General features: G+C 36.5%; 1 protein-coding gene across 2 annotated transcripts in view; it reads right to left on the minus strand.

The window, feature by feature from the left end:
- btbd7 (BTB (POZ) domain containing 7) overlaps window positions 1-21,793 on the minus strand; it is a 50,805-nt gene that overhangs the window by 25,356 nt on the left and 3,656 nt on the right. The window contains exons 1-2 of one of the 2 annotated variants that reach the window (XM_041266547.1): window positions 717-843; window positions 385-550 (exon numbers count right to left, since the gene is read on the minus strand). In XM_041266547.1, the coding sequence (XP_041122481.1) occupies window positions 385-466 (82 nt within the window). In that variant the 5' untranslated portion in view covers window positions 467-550; window positions 717-843. Of the gene's footprint in view, window positions 1-384; window positions 551-716; window positions 844-21,793 lie in introns of those variants that run through there. The other variant, XM_041266546.1, reaches the window with a different exon arrangement.

The raw sequence follows: 21,793 nt of genomic DNA on the forward strand, positions 1-21,793 counted from the left end.
TAAGAGTAATGATTTATGAAATGTTAAAGTATCCCCTCCCCGCCTCCCCTCTCTCCAATTGCTTAATGTTGAAATATTCAAATATATTTTCTTGCTGCATGACTGATCAGGACCGTGGAACGTAAGCTAAATCTCCATGCACCAGGCATTTTCTCCCAAAATATTTTTTGAATTTAGAATGATTCATGTGTTTCTGTGAACTCTATGTGGTAAGAGAACTTGCCTTGTCAAGAAAAATGACCTACTATGAAGTACAGCCTAGATAAGATTCTTAACATTATACTTTAAAATTACACCTGGGAAATAAGACAGTGGCATATACAAATCAACCGATTGCTTTCTTACACAAGTGAATACATTAGGGAGGAAAGTCCTTTACTGTACCTATAAATGTCTGCTGCGTCTGTGAGTTTCCCCCAGTCCGAGGGGAGCACGAGTGAGGGTAGCTAGATGCATTAACACCCATTTTCTTTACATCAGCTGCTGGGTCCACTCCTTCATTCTGCCCAGTGTTGTTTTTGACTTGCTACTGTATCCACATCATCCATTTCTGAAAGAGTGGGAACAAACATTTAATTATTTAAGCAACAAAAAAAATCACTTATCCAATTTACTGTTCAAAAGAATAAAGTGCTATAAAATGACATTTAAAATGTCAAACTTCCTTCAATTTGGAATATGCAGATGATTAAAAAGATGCTGCTAGTTCCTTGTACCTAATCACTACACATGTTTCTCTCAAACTCAACGGTCACGGCTGACCACGTGGCACGACAGGAATCAGGATGCAGCAGTTTATCTACACGGCTGTATTGGAAATCCTGGTTAAAAAGAGAAAAGATTTAAAGAATCAAAAAAATCCTCGGCACAATAAAACTAGGAATTGTAATACTGTTAACATTATCAACATAAGAGATACTGGTTTAAAAGCATTAGTTAGCTATTACTTTAAATTATTATTTTGTTTCCCATTCTATTGAAGTTTTCAAAGGCTTTCTATTTTTAAAAAGCTGCTGTTGTAACACTATTTGATTGAGGCCAATTGTGATGGATGTTTTAGGAACAGAATTTGATGGTTTTGGTGTAACTAACTGTAAATATTGAAGGATACATCTCACAAAATAACTTTATGGAGGTTCATTACTGAACAGGGCATCCGTTACGGACTGACCACAAACTACAACACAGTTTGTTAGATTGCCACGAAGTTGCTACAAGTTCAATTCATCACGGTACAACATGCAGGTTAAGCTGGCAGGAATGACAAATTTATGCAGTTTCAACTTCTGAATTATGCGTTTGTTTTTTCTATGATAAGCTCACAAATGTATACTACTCTTCTGAGAGGGACATTGAGCTTTACTACTGTGTCTGCAGAGGAACACTTGAATCAAACACATACAAAAGGGTGGCGGTTTCAAAACTGACAGGGATTACTAATTTTACCACTAGATTTGAGCGCCGTCAGTCAAAATGAGCAACAAAATATCACCTGATTACCAGCAATGGCATCTCACAGATGATCAAACAAGTGTCTGAAATGCAAAATAAACCCCACTGAAAACAAACTAGGAAACAAAAGGCTGCTATGATGATGGCGAGTGTCGTCGACATACCTCTTATACTTTGAGGAATCAAAAGATCCCAAACTAATCCCTTTTTCACAAAAGACAGGTTTGTTGTCCGGTTGCGTGGGTGGCCCTGCTTTGTGGCTCGTAGCTGGGAGGTGTGTCAGCAGCTCGCGAGATGCTCCTCCAGGACACGCCCACCTGCTGGTTAGGGATATACAGCTGACCAATCCCCAGCTGCAATTCCCCGCAAACCAAACACAGTAGGTAGCATGTCCCAGATGGAGCGTCTGGCTAAATTTACAAAAACAAACACAAAAAGAGAACTAAAACTACACTACACATTAAAACTTAACCCTTCCACATGCCCCACCTCTGCTTTAGCAGGACTAACCTGACAGGTTGTGGTACCTATACCAGGCAATCATAGAGATACAAAATTCCAGCTCAAATTAACCATATTCTAAGAGGGGTTTCCTCCAGTATATATAAAACTACATGTGATGGAGAAAACAGTTCCAGAGAAGAGGCAGTGTGCAGTCGCTATTCCGTTTCATTTTTCAGAATATTTTAATTACTGATTAACACTGTTTATTCGACCTCTAGCTGCAGTAACACTTGAAATGTGAAAGTGACGGCGCATAATGAAGAAAAATGTTTACAAGTCTAGTTTAGACATGCTGTGCACAGCTTTCTTTGTTGGTCTATGACTGTGTTAAACATTAGTGTGCTTGGATATTGACTGAATACTGTCCAATGAAAAATGCTTTTACTGAGCTCTAGTGCTGGGACGAACACAGGATTTTTATGTTTGTATATTCGCTCAATTTAAATATTCGATCGAAAATTCATTTTTCAAAAAGTAATAAAAACCATTATATTGCTCTGAACGCAGGCAGAGACAGCATAGCAGCAAGAGCAGGGGGCGTGGCCATGGCCCCTGTGTGTGTGTCTATTTTACAGCAAGATTTTACAACATGCAACACGTTTAAATAGAAAATCCCAGGAGTAAAGTTGCGTGGGCATTACTTTACCCCAGTGAATTAACTACAAAACAAAGGATGCCAAATAGCAGTTCAAGTTAAACGTTGTTTTCTTTATTCCCGAAATAAATACAGTGCTCCCTCGCTGTAACACGGGTCTCAGGGGACACATAATATGAGCGTTATAGAAACTGGAGAGGGGGTGGGAGGTTGCTGCGGTACACATAACATACATCTGACAATCAACTATACATCTATATATTAATTTCATATCACACAGAGCTCTTTTTTTATTTACAATTTCTTGAAACTTTTGAACAAATTCTGGTGAATAAGTGCAATGTATTTTTGTCATTTTTTAGTGAATACGAACACCTGATTCTTGTATCCGAACACGTCAAAAAATATTCGTGGGACTATCCTGATGTTTGTCCCAGCACTACTGATATCTGTATAATAGTGTGTTATGTGGAAGCTTTAGATTGGTGTGGGTGGTGGGTTACCTGGAAAAATATCAGAAATGAGAAACATTTTAAAAACATGTTTCAAGGGTTTTAAACTGAACAAAACAACACTTAAACCAACATAAATATACAATTAACAAGATGAGTACATTTTGATATGGCAAGTTGTTATGTAAAGTGCTATTCCAGCTCAGATCATGTATTCCTGTCTATTTACATACAGATTAGGTAAGTAAAGGAAACCACAGCACTAACCTTCCCTGCACAATGCCTGCGCCAATAAGCATCAACATTGCCCTGGACGAAACCCTTGAGGGAGGGAATTGAAAAGCTTGGCTTTCAAGTGAATTTCATCTTTGGCTCTACCTCTATGGTGTCTGATGGCCTCTCAATATTAGTGCCAAATAAAATACTGGATTTGGAACGCTGATTGAATGCACACAGACAGCACAGTTGGCGCTGCTTTATTGGGACAACTCTGAGGAAGCAAATATCCTGAATAAAGCGACTGTCCCAATTAAATTTGTTTCCAAATGAAAACAAGAATGTCACACTATGATTAAATGTTAAATACATAATTTAGAACACGAGTCAGTCTCTTATTTTATTTTATTCCTAAACAAACAAAAAAAAAAAGTTTATTTCTACATGGAATCAAAAAGAATGAAACCGCATCTGATCACAAGGCGAGGCACCTGTGATGTTGACATGCCAACTTTCTTTGCAACAGCAGCCTGAGAAATCACAGGACTCTGCTCCTTCCAGAGTTCAGCATGGTTTACACAATTTACGCAAGCCACAGCATAATCGGATACTCACTGCACTATGCTATGCCAATCTTCCTATGTAAGGTGATCTCTGTTTATCAATTATCCGATAAAGCTTCAATTTCTCTATGTTAAAATCCTTTGCTTAAATCCAAACATATTTGATCTTTTACTATGTGTTTCTAAACTCAACACAAAACCATTCACTTGTATGCATGGTTGGAGGCAATGCTATTTGAAGAGATTTCTCAGCTAACAGGCCTTTACACAAATCACACCAAGAGCTAGTCTAATGTTGCAGCTGCTTGGACGAGGGAAAGTCCAGAAAAAACTGCTTACTCTGTGGCAATAAACTGAAGAAACCACACTGGGGAAAAAGAAACCATGGGGATTTCTGTGTTTTTCATGTACAGTACAATAATGGAAAAACAGGTTGGCCACATTCCTACAATCTCAAATGATTGTAACATTTGCATTCAAATAGTTATTATTCTAGACCTACGAGTCCTAATCTTTGCACACAATGTAAACTACAGGGCAAGCGGGTACTTACTTTGGTACTGTATTTCAATCTTGTCTAGTTTTGGGTGTTCCCATTTATTGAATCAATATTAAAAGAGTTAAAGCTATATAAAAATAGGGGAATATAGTAAATGCAATCTGGTCATAACACACTTTTTTACATTATTTGGTTGCATCAGATCATTCAGGTTAGTCTTCTGTACCTTTGTTGGCACACTCAAAGCTGGATGGGAAAGAACACTTGCCTAGAGACTACATGGATTTTCTGAAGTTCAGTTTGAGACGTTTTATGAATATTTAGTAGGGCATCAGCACAACAGCTGCTCAACAATTGTGGTTCCAACTGAGGTATTCTACAAGGCATACTTTATAATCACAAACATCCCCACCTTCAAATGATATACGTGTATTTATTAATTTTGCAACAACAACTTTTCAGGCCTGTAAACAAAGACAGTAGCTACTTAATAATCCCTTCATAAAAGGCCCTACTGTTAAATAGTTTGTTTCTCCATATTCTCTTCGCCAATGATCTGGTGGCCTGTGCTCTGTGACAGATTCTTGATCGCAGAGACAGCCTGTATTACGTGTCGCTAATGAGAGGTGACAGCTCACTGCACCACACTGAGGCAGCTGTGCGCTGACTAATACCCTGAACACAGCTCCATGACATTTCTGCAACGACCCGCCCCCCCCCACACATAAAAATGAAGGCAGTTCACGTGTCCCTGCCCATGGATTCTGTGGTGGAAAAATGGGTGGTGGGCACTGAATGAGCGGTCTTCCATTCATGTTTATACAGTTTTGATTTCAACACCTATAGACAGAGCTCCTTCTGTAGCACGCAATCTTTTAAGTGCTACCTGATCAGCAATGGGGTTCCTTCTAACCATGCCATTTTTAGCTTATGTACTGAACAAGCATAATAAAATTTAAAATTAAAAGCCATGCAAGTTTTTCCTCTACCAGAGAGAAAGAAAACAATACATATTTGTAAAACTATTGCTGGCTGACTTGTATCAGAATTCATTTAGGCCCTAGAAAATGCACATTTCAAAATATTTTTTTCTTTTAACTAAAAAAGACTGTCAGGCCTGTAAGTCAAACTCAGGGTACATGTTTATACAGGAGACTTTTTTCTACTCCAGCATAAAATGTAGTTTCTGAATACTAAAAATGCTTTGGCAAATAAATGTTTTGTTTGAAATCACTCACAAAAAGCTATTTAGCCTATATGACGATGTGATTTTAAACTTATGATTACCATTTTTCTCTTTTGATATTCATTTTTATTTCAATCCTACAAGTAGTAATCTTTCCTCATAACCTTGTATTAGTTTTGACTGCCACTGCATATTTCAGGGTAATACTGCAGTACATTGGTATTCCAACTTCCCTATACAAAAATATTTGATTTGAGTTTTCTGTGTTTATTTTATTATAGCTACACTGTCCAATAAGCATTCAAAAGCACACACTATATTCATGCACACCCATTGTATAGAATAATATAATATGTACTAGTTTAAGGATACTACAGAAGGACATCTAGCCAAATACTGTAGTAGTCCAGGCTCCTTATCAAATTGATCAGAATTCAGAGTTAAACCCAAGCCCTTGATATAATCAACCATACAAGTGATTTCTATCCCATTTCAGGAAATCACTAAGACTGGATGTCATCTGTTTGTATGGTACTGAAATGCTATGAAATACTTCAGTAACATAACACAATATGGCATTATTTCCAGCTTGCTGATGTGTTGAAATCTTTATACAAATGAAAAAGGACTTTTTTGCATAGCAAATGAAAAACTGAAATTCTTATTTTGCTGCGGTATTTCTGAGATACAGGAGCCTATTCTATTTTTATTCTCTCTGTTTCAGCTCGGTCCTCTTAAAGCAATAGAGTTTGACTGCAGCAGTAATTCAATTGAACTTTCTGAGACCACTACCATAACTGTGTACATAGGGTTAATGAATGGGGTTATTCAGGATATAGTGAATACCGGATCTTGAAAGAGCATTTTCCCGGCCAGGCCCATAGCAGTTTCCTGGAACACTTCTTTGGAACTTCAGACAGCTCTGATGGACAGGGAGACTGCTGTCTGGGTCAGTCAGAGAGGGTGGGGGGACAACACACTTCCTAGCAAACTGTTAAGTGTGCCGTTGCTTATAGAGAACAGCAAAGAATGCAGTCTAGTATGCTTCCATTAGTTTAGGTCTGAGGCTCTTGTTGTGTCTCTAGAGGGAGTTCAAGGCAAGTCCGGGTATCTTCAATGATTTGCACATAAACAAAAAAAGCAGTTAATCAGATTTTAGCTATGATCTAGTTGCAATACATATAAACAACTTTTCAAAATAATAATAATTAATAATAATAATAATAATAACAAACAACAACAATACAAAAAAATACATAGTGGTTCTGAACATGTGTGGTGATACTGTGCATTGACTCGGTAAAACCACAAACCTTCAAGTATGCTTTTGCTTTTATTGCTATGTGTTTAAAAAAAAAATAATAAAAAAAAAACTGTACAAAATCACATCCATGAAGTGTAAGCAGTTTTAATGAAAGTATATACACCAAAAACATAGGTCTTGTTTATTGAAAAGGGAACAAATGCCATTTCAGAGAGTACAATACAATAGCACTGTGCAGACATGTAGCTTACAAGCTTATCAAATTCAGGAACGGTGACTTGGGCCGACAACAACATCCCAGTAAAGCCCAAAAAATCTGGAATGCTGGGCTCAAAACAAAGAAAAGCCTTGGGGAAAAAAGCTTTCCTGTAGGCTGTTGTCTGCAACAGAACACACTTGCTCTCCATTTAACTTTCCAGAGCAGCCAAAAAGTGGGATGAATGGTTCTCAAAATTCATTTTGAGAGGATGGCACTGCATGGAAATTCAGGACCACAAACTCAGCACTTGTAACAAAAGTCACCAATCATAAAATAAACAAACAACAACCATACCAGCATTAATGTGATGCATTACATCTAAATATTAGTAGGACTTAGTAGGTTTGTTTGGATAACATTTTATTTAAACAAGACCTTATTATGCATTAATAATGCAATGTATCAATTTTAATTATTCATTGACTCAGGTAGTTATACAGTAAACATCTGACAGAACTTTTCAGAACACATACAATTAAGCACAGACAAATGAAATTACAATATTTTACAAATGCATTATTAATGAGAATTTGCATCATTTTGTATTAATCATTTACTGTATATGGATCCCTTTATTGTAAAGGCTATTATAAGGAATAAGGTGACAACAAAGCTTTACCTATATGTCCACACATAGCTTGCTAATATTAGCGTGCTGAATTTTGGTACTGGAACACAATGGTTCAATAAAGAAAATTGCCCATAAGGGGAAACTGTTAAAAACCACATGTGAATATTACAGTTACCTGATGTATGAACTCATTAATTTAGCACTGCATCACTCGGTGATTTTAACACACCGTGATTAATCGTATGATATTGGTTTCAGTAGTGTCCCCTATAGATTATGTGCATGTTTCTTCTGATTGTATTCCCAAGGCTTGCTCTGTGCCAAAATCCAGCACTCTACATCAGCTTGATAAGCCACAGCACCCTAAGCGATAGGTCAGAAAACACATTAATGTTCGCCTGTGTAAAAGCCCAATGAAAGTCCCAGTCAGCTGTGTAGTAGGTGTAAATGGCAGATAAGCTCTCAACAGTGGGGGTCATACTGTACAGTGAAGCGAGTCCCATGAGAGTCAATTTAAAGGTCTTTGTAATAAAATCAGTTCCATTACGACTTGACAATTAATTTAATTTATCCAGTGATCATTGCAGACTTTTTTTTCAGTTACTGGAGCATTCCCTTGAACTGGTCTCTTAAAATTCTGAATTAAAATCAATTTTATATTAAACTGAACCTTGTTGCAAATTAAAAAAAAATAATGTAATGCTTTTTAACGTTAAAGGTCGCAGAGGCAGCTCGGGTGTCTGTAAAATGCAGTAGTGCAGTATCTAGGACCTCTTTATCCAGGCTTGCAATTTTTAAACTGGCATTTTGCAAGGTGGAGTAATGATCAGCTTGACCTACAGCCTGCCAGTTTTTCAGGAATTCTGTGCTGTATGTAAGGAATTTCAAAACAACACATTCTTCAAAGGTCAGCATACTGTGAGGTTAGGGCTGCTATGATTAAATCAAACAGATTTTTTGATCTATTCCATTCCTCATTATATACATCGACAGAAATACTGGATAACTGATTCGATAATTAAATTTCTGAACACGCATAGTTAATAACATTATTTAAGTTTATCAACGAAACTGCACCGAACGCAATGCCCTGCTATTTACAGTATTTCCGCCAGACAAGCAGTGGGCATGCTCTTCTTTCCCTGCTCATGTTAACTAGTATCTGATTTGCTGGTCCCATCCTACCAGCAAATCAGTTTTGAAAATGCTTTGTAAGTACGTCCCTCCGTGTATTCAACAAAAAGAAAATTCATGCCACCTTGTATCCAGAGCAGGAAAACAGGCTTGTATTCCTGGCAAATGGCATGTAAATAAATAATGCACACTGAAGAAAACTGAGTGTACATAGATTGCGCTTCTTTGGAGTTTCAAAATGAACTTATATAATGAATATTTAAAAATATTCAATAACGCTAAAAATAAACACACAAATAAACAATCAGTGATGTTAACTGACTGTTTTCATAAACATGTGTCTAGTTTATATAGATTGCATTCCAAAAGCACTGTAATCTGTTTGGAAAAAATATTTTAGTAACACTCCTTTAGTATGTTAAACTTGCTTGTTGCGAATGTTGTGTTTTTTTTTTTGTTTTTTTTTCTCTCTCCTGACACTGCCTAGGCATAATTACCCCTTGCATTCAAATGTTGAGCACAAGCTTTAACTCAACTACAATGATATTAAAATAATCATGAAAATGTATGTGGGCAGTACAATCATCAGTACATATTGTGTGCCCAATTAATCAATTGCTATTTTGAGGCTTAACTGACAGCCCTAGCAGTTACAGCAGCTGCACCAGAAACTGTGTGCTATTCTGTCAGGGTCCGGATCTCTCATTATCTGGATCAGATTCCCAGGAATCTCAATCCTTTCTTTCCTTTTCAATAGGACCTATTTGACACTCTATGATTGGCTCAAATTCATACACACTGGAAAGTTTTTACCAATAGATTCTAGCTCTTCAAATTCTGATTAAAAAAAAATATACAGTGCTCTGTGAGATTTGCAGTCTTTGTTTACAAACCAGTCAGTCGAGCGCTGCAACTAGCGACGTCACAGGTAAACTGTCAATATGGCAGAACACAGCAACATTCAACTGCCAGTTGCCGTAGTTTTAAAAGTATTTTTTATTGTGTTTGTTATATGATAAATGCAAGGGTATTTGAATGGGAAATGTTATCTTGAGCTCTTGATAAATCAACTTTCTGCCGTTTCCCTTCTCTTTTACAAAATGCATTGATACGAAGGCCATTTTGGCCTTGCCCTTTTTGTTGCCAGTTTAGAGCTCTGCAATAACAATATAAAATAACCCGACAACCTCACTTATTACCAAACATTTAACACCAATAATGCTTTAAAAAATTAACAAATTCACAATAGCCAAACAATCTGATAAATGTATAACCTTTTTCAGCGTGACAGCTGCACAGTTCCATCATTTTTATTAAGGAATTTTATTTCAGAGCACACCAATAATGAATAAATCATTTAGCCTCTCTGCCACAGCCTAGGGCTTGTGTTAATTTATGAATAAGCATACACTACAGCTGTACCTGCATTGGTGCAAAGATAACTTTTAATAGAAGAATGATGTACTATTTATAAAAATGCAAAGAAGACTGGAACAAGAGAAGATTAAGCTGCAGTTATATATAAAAAAAAAAAAAAAGCATCTTGTGCTCAGTGAGCGAGAGAAAAAAAACCTGCTGGTGCAAGCATAAACTCTAGTTACGTTTTATAATGTAGTAAAAAGCACCAGACATGCTTCTCAGCTTACGCTACATCTGAGTAATTTTTTTTCTTTCTAACCCTGCACGTAGACAATGCATAGTGATTAAAATGCAAAGCGAGGTTAATAGAACAGGACAGAGCAAAGACTGCACTCCTCTTAGGGGCTTAAAGACAGCCAGCATGAACTATAACTTCACGTAATTTTGGGTCAAAAATCATTTGCGAGGTCAGTGGGCATCAAGGATCAATACGCTTGGAAAATCTGATACACTAGTGGGGAAATCAAAAGTATATTCAGGGAGGTTAGATACGAGGTTCACCCACAGGCGTCTGCATCTCACGTATTTAAAATGAAACATTTGAAATAGTTAGAGCAGGAATCTCTCAAGTAGCCCCTTACATTCCATAAACTATCATCAAGACCCTCTTCATGCCAAAGTTCTGCTCAAGTTTTAACCTGAAAAGTGCTCTTACCCACCAAAATACTCTTAAGGCTGGTTGTTTTACTGTGCATCTAAACATGACAGGTCTGTAAACTTATTTTAAAAGGTGCACTTTTAGAAAAATAAATAAACAAACAAACAAATAATCTCCTATCCTCATCCATTTAATTCTGAACATCCTGTACTTGACCCCCTTATCTCATTCAGTCTAACGTTACCATAAGCTGATTGTACTGCTTAAAAGACAAAAGACGTAAGAATTAGGCTGCCATGACTACAGCTACAAGTCTTTGTCATGCTTTCATACGGAATTTCCCTCACTTAAAACACGAAGAATTATTTAAACCGTTTATTTTCTAAAGCCAATAACTTTCAGTGTCTGTGCGTGCTGTACCAAATTCCCTCCGAGTGGTGAGATAAATACACACACACCCTCTTTTTCACAGTTAAGCTTGCGTGCTGTGTTTACCTAGTCAAGCTGAAAACAGAAACAAAACAAAGGTTTGTCTGCCACATTTCCTTTACAGATGACATGCTGTATTAACTCCATGTTGCAGATGTCAGTGTCATGAAAACCATATGGCACGATCGACATACACAGAAGGGGACTTCTCAGGCAAACTAGGACAGGAAACTAACCAAGGAAACTCAAATTCAACCAGTAAGCTGCAAGACCAACAAACTTATCGTATCTCTTTCAGGATTTAAATCAAAACTGTACGGAACAGGTCTTTAACACAAAATGGTGCACAGATTTGTTCTGCAATTGTTAATCCCCTTCGGGTTCATTCTTATCCACTGCAATTTCTCGTTGAACTGATTATTTTATAATACATTAAAAGGTCCCTGTGCGTTCACAAATGCAACAACCATCATAAAAGAATGCAATATGCTAATGCCGACTCCTATTTTAAGCCTTGTCTATCAGGATAAACGGCTGCCCAAGGAATAGCTTTGGAGCTGCCAACAAAATAATTTTGCAATTAAAAGATGACCTCTGTTTTAACCCGGGATCTCCAAATGCAGTCCATGCAATTACAGAGAACATTCTGTGGAGCTACTGTGTCGCTCTTAACATTCACAACTTTCTCGTGCTGAATGGATGCGAGCGGTAATCAATAGTCCCAGCTGCCATTAGCTTTGCACCACCCAACCCACAGTCCCAGGCGGTTTGGAAATGAAGAGCCTGTCAACATATGCTATTAAGTTGGTTACAATCAATCAAAATCTTTGCAATATTAAGAACTTTAGCTTTCGGTCCCTATAGAATTAAACAGAGAAAAAAAATGGTATCTGTATCTCAAGTGTTTGAGCCATTTCAGAACAGTAGGACAGCATTTATTCACAGTAAGTGGCTAAGGAATACAAGTAGACTGTACACATGTAGCTATTCTCGCATACTGATCCTCAGTTCTGAAGCACTCTCAATGCTCACAGTTTTATCAATGGACTTGTCACTGTGATTCTAACGTGTGCTGCCGAATTTCAGTACTGCACTACTTCCCAGCTCCTGTTCATAGTTCACTGGTTTGGTGTCATTCTGTGACAGGCTCAGTTACTTCCCTATTTTCGTTTTGATTGTTTCTATTTGTATTGTAAGAGTCTCAAATTGTTCTTAAATGTTTGAAGTGAATGATAAATTCATTTTCCTCTCATAACAAACCCGCCCAATGTTACTTTTTTGTTATGACACGTCATAAGCACAAACATGGTCTATTTATGAAAATGAATTCTCATGTTCTCTGTAGAAATATATATTAATTAAAAGGCCAGATGACATAATGGGAAATAAGCCAGCCATTGTTCTGTGCAGTATTATCTCAAAGCTTCAGTAGCATTATTGCCCCTGGTAATCTTTGACAACTGTTTGCTGACAGCAACTTCTTCAAACAGCTTACAATATTTTTTGAAAATTGTACTGTAGCTTGCAACCCAGCTGTTACCCTCATCTAAATAATTTACAGACACAAAAAAGCCTATTAACCTCTGGAAGATGAGAGGTGACAACAGCATGACACAGCTGGTAGCAACAGGCAAGAATAAAAGGACAAATAAAATGCAGCACTGATTTTAATGTTATTCTGGTATTGACTATGCTTCGCTTCACATCGTCACAGGAACCAATTGAGATTCCCTTTGGGTTTCTAAGCAATCCACACAAATGTTCTTCTTAACTACAACATGCAGTTCTGTAATAGAACTTTAGAACAGTGATGAAAGGTGTGCAAATGAAGACTGATGGCTGAAACAGAGCAGGCACGAGTGGTAGGTTGCAATTCAACTACTTTATAGGCTAGCTTTCCTAATTTCATTTCTTGACCAATGTTATAAAACTCACACTTGTTCCAAGAATACTGTACACCAGTTTCCGGTCCTGCTCCCAATAGCCACACAGTCTCAAAGGAGAAAATCAGCTGCTGCAAGTCCATGACTAAGAGTTACTGCAGCCACACCCAAAGCATGACAGAAAACTGGAAATGCAACACAATGCAAAGACAAAATCAAACCTCTCTCAAAAGATGACAACAACTCATGGCTGCCCCCTCCCCAAGTATGCTGTTACATCTAGCTTTTATCCATACATTTATTTATTTGTTTTTATAAAAGAAAAATTGGTAGGTGAGCCAACATTTAAGTAATCGTTAAAATTAACCGACATTTGAGAGTGAAGACAGCTTTTCGTGGAAGTCATTTATACAATTTTAAATGCTCCACAACTGCCACACATCCAGGTCATTTCTGTAATGAGGTCAAGTGGTCTAGCAGATTTTGGAAAGGGAGATTTATGCATTTTGTGGCTCAACTGTACTCAATTATGAACACTAACAGAATACTAACAGTGATATATATAACCTGCAATAAATAGCAGCAGTGGTCTACGGTACCAAACCCAGAACAATAACAGCAGCCCTTTAAAATGGCACCAGACCCTTTAAATAAATAAAAAGCATGTAAAGTACTCTTTACAGTCAATTAAAATCTACTCTTCTAGTAAAGTTAATGCAAATTTTGGACATTAGCAAGATAGGCCCTACATGTCCGAGCATCAAAAAGCCTAAGCAGTTCTAAGCAGAATAAGGGCTTCTTTTTTCAGACCAGCCGCCAACACACCATCTCACCATCCAGGCTGGTGGGGAAGAAAATAAATCCCGGATTAACCAATGCCTGCAACTGAGTCCACCTCTAACAAACTTACAAGTGGCAAAACACACGTACAACGTATCCAGCAACTATTCTTTAAGGACTGACATGCACAACAGGTTGCAATTTAAATAACTCATACTATATAATATATATATATATATATATATATATATATATATATATATATATATATATATATATATATATATATATATATATATATATATACTGTGCAAAACATTACTGTGCTACACAAGATATCATATTGTCACAACATGAAGAGTCAAGTCTGAGGCACAGTACCCCTCCTGTGAGTAACGTACAAGCGCTTTGCTCAAGGTTCTCTAGTTTTTGCATTTTCTTTTCTTTTCTTTTCTGGACCTTGATACTAAGCCCATCTTGAAGATTCAAACTCGTGAGATGCTTCCACCTGCAACAGGTTAAAATACCATTACAGATTAAGGCTGAGGAGATACATCGATGTATCGATACATCGTATTGTTTTACAATTATCGATAGTCTAGCCACTGCATCATTTTTGTGTAAAGGATTTTAGCAAAGGAAAACTTTTTTTTTTTTAATTAAATTTGGAATCTGCAATTATTTTTTGCATTGAGCACAGAGCTTCTCTGCTCCCCTCAGGTGTGACTCTCTGAATCTTCATGCGACTGAGCTCACCTTCTCCACCCCTGCCCCGCTCCCTGTGAGTGTTTACTGATGGGATTGCATCTGTGCAGGAGTATTCAAAGTAACCGAGCAAATTAAGAGCATTGTGCTAGAATTACAAATACTGTATCGAGTGAGCTACAATGTCTTTCGATGTTTGACAATTATTTTCTAAAGTAAGACGGCAAGAAAGAAAAGTAAAGAAAGTAATGTTTGGGATACTCTGGTAACTAATTTACGTGACCATTTAATGAGATGCAGAGGTCGTGCTAGCCTTTAAAAATGTGCACTTGTAAAAAGCATACCATCTCAAAATCTGCGTTTTCAACCATAACATCTGTGTTTTCATATATTGCATCAACATAGTTCTATTATGTTTCCAGTGTAACTATTTCAGATTAACGAATTTAACATACAAAGCAGTTCACAGTATAAATAACGGTACCGGCAGTAGAAATAGACATAAAAACGATTTATTTTGAAACCCCGTTCATGATGTAAAAATTAGTGTTCTAGTACATGCACCAATGTCTTTGTGGGTAGATGTCAACATCATAACTATTTGCGGCTGTTTTAAAAGTTATTTAATTTTTCTTTTAGCACCCAAGTCAAAATACTCGTGCTCTTTTCAAATCAAAGTGATAATTCTCAGGAGCTTCCATTGAAATTGCAGGGAGTAGTGGAACCATTTTTACACGTTGCATTGCAGAAAATTACTTCGCAATATAAACACAGTAATTAGATAAGGATGAAAAATAGAAATGCCGTCATTTACATCTTGTTTTAAGAAGGCACTGCTGTCATTGTTTTGCGTTTTATTAAAATGTCCTGCGCAGTTTTTCTCTTGAATGGTTGTTACTTTGACTGGTTATGGATTTAAACAACTTTTTACTTTTATTTTGCCTTGACCCCCAACTGGTACAAATCAACACGAACAAGGTAAAAACAATTAAATACATTTAATTACTAAACTGATATAATCAATGTAATACGCATAATAGTTTTTAAAGCGTTACTTGCAAGGTTACACAGTAATCCACACTCCACATGTATTATTGTGTTTTATTTTTTTACCCTTTCATAACACTGATGAATTGATGCATCTGCTTTTTTGGAGAATGATATCAATAGTGAACAATTAGGCATTGCCCCAGCCTTATTAAAAATAAAGCCAGTTTGAAGAATCTCACAGTAATTGCTTTAAAGTAGCAGAACTGCATATTGATTGCTTTACTTCAAAATGCACAATTGACAGACAGTTGTATTTGCAATCCCATCACCTCTTTTTGACCTCAATAGTAAATGTTTAAAAGGGATCATTAAGTGTGCATGCATCTCTGACAACGTGCCTGTGACAATTTCATTGTCCTCCAGTGTAAAATAATAATTAAAAAAAAAAAATCAGCCAGGAAGCTGTATTTCAAGATAACTACATAAATCATGCATCTTGTACCATGTCATTTTACAAGATGACATTACAAAAACCTACAGCTCATTTGAAAAAAAAGACAAATGCTTCCATATACAGGACATTGATAGGGGTTCCATATAGAATTTTACCAGCTCAACTCCAACTGTCATTGTTCTGCATGTGACACTAATAGGAAGTTCTGTACAAGGATTTAGCTGTCTGTGTCGGTGCTCCACAGCAGCCCCTCTCAATGCTCGCCGACATGCTACCTTAATAGACCATCTCCTCGCAGTGCTCATTCTACATTAACACAGCAATGCTGCACAAATCATGTTACCTTCACACTGCATGTACTGTATTAGATCATGTTGCAATCAGACTAATTACTCAAGTAAGTCCTCCTAGAATTTACTCCACAGATAAATTGCCCAAGCCCTTCCCCCACCTCACCCCAAAACGAGCCAGAGTTGCTTATGAAAAGCTGCACTTGTGTTTAGATTTATGGAAGAAATAAATAAATAAATAAATAAAAAAGCAGAGGCGTAATGTTTCTGATCATTCTCTCATGCATTGACACTATATTTGGGTCAGTTTAAACTAGGGGTGGGCGACATACCAAAAAATCTACATGATATTTTAGATGTTCAAGATAATATTACGATATATCACAACATTTTTAACATTCTGATTTGTTTTTTGCAATTGTACCTTAAAATACAGAACAAAGTACTTTGAAAAGCTGCTTTAATATAATGCTACAAGCACAAATACGCTTCTAATACTGTGCGTTTAAATAATTTGCAAAACAACATGCTTTCCTTTCTAAGGTTTTTCATGTGTTAAGGCCATACAAAAACTACACATTTTATCATAGTAGGTTACTTCCTCTTTCGCCATGGATTGTATGTATATACACAAAGTATGTTTATCAGCATACAACAGAAATGTTGGGCAAGTAAATCTAGTTTAATATTTAATATTAAAAGTAAGTCTTTTTTTAGTGTAAGGTGGCTCAACCTAGGGCAAGTGAAAGCGAAACAAGGCACTTGGTCTGTAGTCTCTAAATTGTTAATAAAATAAGGTAAATGACTTACCAACAGCAAGGTGAAGCCTGTGTTCAAAACACTGGATTATATGCAGGGCTCTACGTTTAGATTTTTACCTATCTCGGGCCACTGAGGTACTGTTTTTACTGGTCTGGATGCAATTTTATCTGGCCCAATATTTATATATTTTGTCATGATGGTTTTTATTTTCAGTATGTTTCTAACTGTGTATGGCAACCAAAGAGAGCCCACGACTCAAAAGAAAGTGGCTAAACGAAGTCTTTTAATATATGTCACTTCAGCCATTTAACAAGCACACATTTATGTGCTTGTCAGAAAATTTAAAAAGTTTTGAAAATGTATGTATACCTGCTGTTACCATATGATCACAGCAACGCTAAAACTAAATTATAATAATCCTAATTAGGGATGGGTCAGTGTAATCAAATACACAATTACAGAAAAATAAAAAATAAAAAAACTATTTGAATAGCACATTACATATTCGAATACACAAAAAACAACATATACATTAGCTACTAGTAGAAGCAAATGTGTCTTCCTTTTATTTTTTTAATGCTGACGCTTAACACGTGTTATGTCAGTCTTAATCTCGTTATTTGCATATTAAAACATAAGGACCCTAATTAAATTATGCAATGCTTCTACAGTAATCGTATTCTGTTTGAAAATGTTGCCAATTTTATTGCCTTGTTTTTAGCCAATGTTAACAGATCCCTGCATGAGTTCCTCTGTAAATGACTGCATACAGCAGCTTCTGCAGCTGTTGCTAGCCAGTCGTGAAACAGCTTCTGGGAGCATGGCACCGCCAAACTTTGAATGTGTGAACTGAAATAAAATAATGTATATAGAAAGTGCTAAAAGAAGTAATCCAAACTTGGGTAACATCAAAATTAGAAAGGTAATTTAACGTTATGATGAATATAAAGACATATTAAATGTTAAGCAGAACAACGCAGTGACTAATAAGAAAAGACAAGATACTTTGAGTTGGAAAGGAGTTATTTTTTAAAATCTGGACTGCAGTTCAATGTAAAACATCTACTGTTGGCTTTCTGTGAATGGATGGAATAATGTAACATTTGCACTGATCATTAAAAGTACAACCAGGAATCCTTGTTTTGAATTATTTACAGGTTATTGAATAAACAAAGTAACTTGAGGTTACAATATTTACACTATTATGATTATTTTATAAATATTATTTGTTAGACTTAAACAGATTTAGAATATTTAGGTTGCTATATGATCTGTTATTTTATTCCGAATACACTACTGCAAAAATTATTATTTGGTGGTTTGCGTAATACTATGCTGCTGTTGCTTTAATTGGAAGAGATACTTGCTGTGACGTTGCTGCTCAATGATTTCAGTATTTTAATTCAGTAATCAAAAGGAAAAACCTGTGCCTAAGGAAACAGAGTATTAAATGAAAAAATCTCGTCTTGTACACTGTTTTTACACTTTGTGAACCCAGCTAAACTTTATCTGCTTACACTGTTATGCTGTCTGCTTGTACACACGCATTTGCCTTTTATTCTTGGTAACGTAAGGGAACAGAGGAAACTATTTGAAATTCCCATCTCTAATCCTAATAAACAGTAATAAAACAATATTCATAATACAAAATAATAATTGTCGCTTGTGTAGCCTCTCCCAGTCAGCACCAATCTTGCTGAGTGATACCAGCGAGTCCTGGAAAGACTGTGAATGGCATTTTTGACCTGAACACATCGGATCCCAAATCAAAAAGTTAGACAATTCGATCGCGTATCTGGGTATCTTACTGAGAGACTGGACATGATGGAAATGAAATGTTGAATTCACAACAAATAAAGCTGCTCTTTTATCTGCAAGTCTGGGAAACTGTCCAAACAAGGCAGAACATAGAAAACCCGATTTGTAAAAGATTTGCCATGTCACGGGAACGAGTACCATCAACACAGCACTTGACAAGACGTGCGGTGGGAAAGTTAGGATTAGTTTGTAGTTATGTTTTAAAAAAATGGTTTGTAAATTAATTTTCCGCTTTTTGACACACTGGCCCATTTTCCTGGATTCATGAAACGGAAGCCATGTGCATTACATATATATATTATATTAGTTAAATGTAACCAGCCCAGTCGGGCCTGTGGTGCTTCGTAACCACCAGCCAAACTGCGCTCTCTACCTGCCCCGGGCCGCTGGGCTATGGTTAATGTCGAACCCTGATATACGTTGGGTACATCGAACATAATTTAAATGAACCTTTCTGAAAGTTTAACGTGATGTCTGATTGATGAAATGGTTGGCTTGACATTCAATAAAATAATAGAAGTTAAAAATATTAAAATATAAAAAATTGAAATATACTGCAAAACAAATATTAATCTGTACTACCTATTGACCTCCCTATGAAATTCAACTGGATAAGTCCAAAGCTTAAAAATCAGGTTGTGTCAAGCACAACAAGATAAGGGTTGGTTAAAAAAATAAATAAATAAATAAAAATAAACTAAAAAACAATGGAACAATATAATTTATTTGCAACGATATTTTTATCATCATTAAAAATATACCACTAAAACAACAATACCTGTATATCGGCCAGCCCTAGCTTAGACCTATCATACTTTCTCAACCATACATGGTGCTTACAATGTGATGGTACTATGGGCTGCATGAACAGACTTGGATTAGCAATGCACATCCTATGTGGTGGCACAATAAAGTGTGCCACGGGAGGAAGGGCATTTAGATATAAATCTAGGAAAAGAATGGGGTGAATGGCAGCAAGTTTTGTGATCTTACTCATGTCAAGAATGAATGTCACTTTAACAAAGGAATTGCTTATGACCTTGAGAAGAGTTATAAAACTACTCTTCCGGAATAGCACAAACATTTTTGATTGAATACAAGATGACAAAAGATTTTCTTTGACCGGGTAATAGATGGAGTAGGTTGAAAAGCACAAAGTGGTGCATGAAACACAGACAGTAAAATACTGCTGTTGGTTTTAATATGCGAGTCTCAAGTACTGAGACCACAGAAACAACTGAAATCATCCAACAGTGCTTGTCCCACTAAGCCTGCATTGTCTAAGGGGATTTCAGAAATAACGTGCCGTTTTGGATGTGGTACAAATATGTAAAACTTTCTGGAACAATGAAATCTGTCTTCTTGCATTCTTTTAGTAAAAAGGAGAAGCAACTGCTACTTCAGCATGCATCTCAAATAGCTGACAGCTGAAAACAACAAAAAAAATGTTTTTATTATTTATTCTTTTTTAAAAAATTGTCAGCTGTTTAGTGCTTTTAAAAGATGACAGGTTGTCAGCACTGAAGATTAAAAAGCCTTCTATCTGCACAGCAGGTAGGTTACACAATCAATCTGCTGTACAAACTGAAGTTGGTTATAGTTGTATTGGAACACAGCAAAGACCATGAGACCCAAATCAGCACCAACAAATACACAGCTACTGTACTGCATATTTTCAGAATACAGGACAGTCTGGAATCAACCTTGACAAACTGACCTCCCTTATCAAACATGCATTTGTATCCCAGTGGCATACTTTCGTGCAAGGCGAATGGCAACTCTGATAATGGTTGAAAAAAAGTGTAGTGTTGTCAAGTAGTAGAACAGGAACAAGACATCACTACAAAACAAATGCTTGTAGTGGTGTCTGATACACCTGCAATACTTAGCATATTTTGAGCAAGAATATTTTACAAATGGGGAATAAGAATAAGTACTTGGGCTTAATTCTTCATTGCGAGTATGAAGGTCATTTGTACAATGTTTTGCTATTGAATGATGCATAAGCTCAGTCTGGCTTTGTTTGAAATCTTAATAAAAAATTATTCCTTGCATATTTTGACGATACATGCTTTGACATTCTAACTTCCTATGAGACTAGGTGGCAGTGTGTCCTGTCAAACAATAGAACAAAAAAGAAGTTTTCAGAAATGTTCATGGCGCCCTACCTAATTCAGAGGTCACACTAGCTTTTCTGTTGATGCGTTCCTGAAAACGCACATGCCCCAAATTTTGCATCTCATCAATAAAATACTAAACTACTGATAAAACAAAAGCTAATAAACTCCAAGGATGTACATGTTGGTACATTTTTATGAATGTTTGAACTCTATGCCATATATTAGTTTACACAAGCTGTGTCTGTGTATAGATATACATATGAACACAGACACACTTTCTTTGTTTCATACGAATAGAAGACCGTTCGCATGACAACGAGACAGGCTTCTAAGCACTACTTGTTGCCTTCATCTATGTATGTTTTCATATTTTTCTGCATTCCAATAACAGCAACAACATTGCCGTGCCTGTGTCTTAAGTGAAGATTCTTGAAAATCTGTACACTACAGTACATCTTGTCGTCTTGATGAACAAGCCACGGATACTTCATCTCCCATTCCAAATTTTAAGAACGTATTTTTCGTTTGCATTTTTCTGCATCTCTACTGCTTCAGTCACTGTAGTTCTCATACAGTCAGAAGTAGATGGCTGAGATGCAGGTGGGTGATCTTCATGAGAATCCCCTGAAGATGCTGACTGCTTAGCAAAATAACTTCCGATTGACAACTGATTTGCTAAAAAAAAACATCAGGACATCCCTGTTAAACTTGTGGGGAAAATAACAAAAGCACAACGTTAAAAATTAGGTGACTGCAAAAATGAAATGCTAGTTAAAAGTAGGATCTGGGATGAACAATTCACATAATTTGTCAGGTGTTTGAAATAAAATTAAAGGGATGAGAATTAGGC

This window comes from Polyodon spathula, chromosome 12, assembly GCF_017654505.1.
Source record: "Polyodon spathula isolate WHYD16114869_AA chromosome 12, ASM1765450v1, whole genome shotgun sequence".
Lineage (NCBI taxonomy): Eukaryota > Metazoa > Chordata > Actinopteri > Acipenseriformes > Polyodontidae > Polyodon > Polyodon spathula.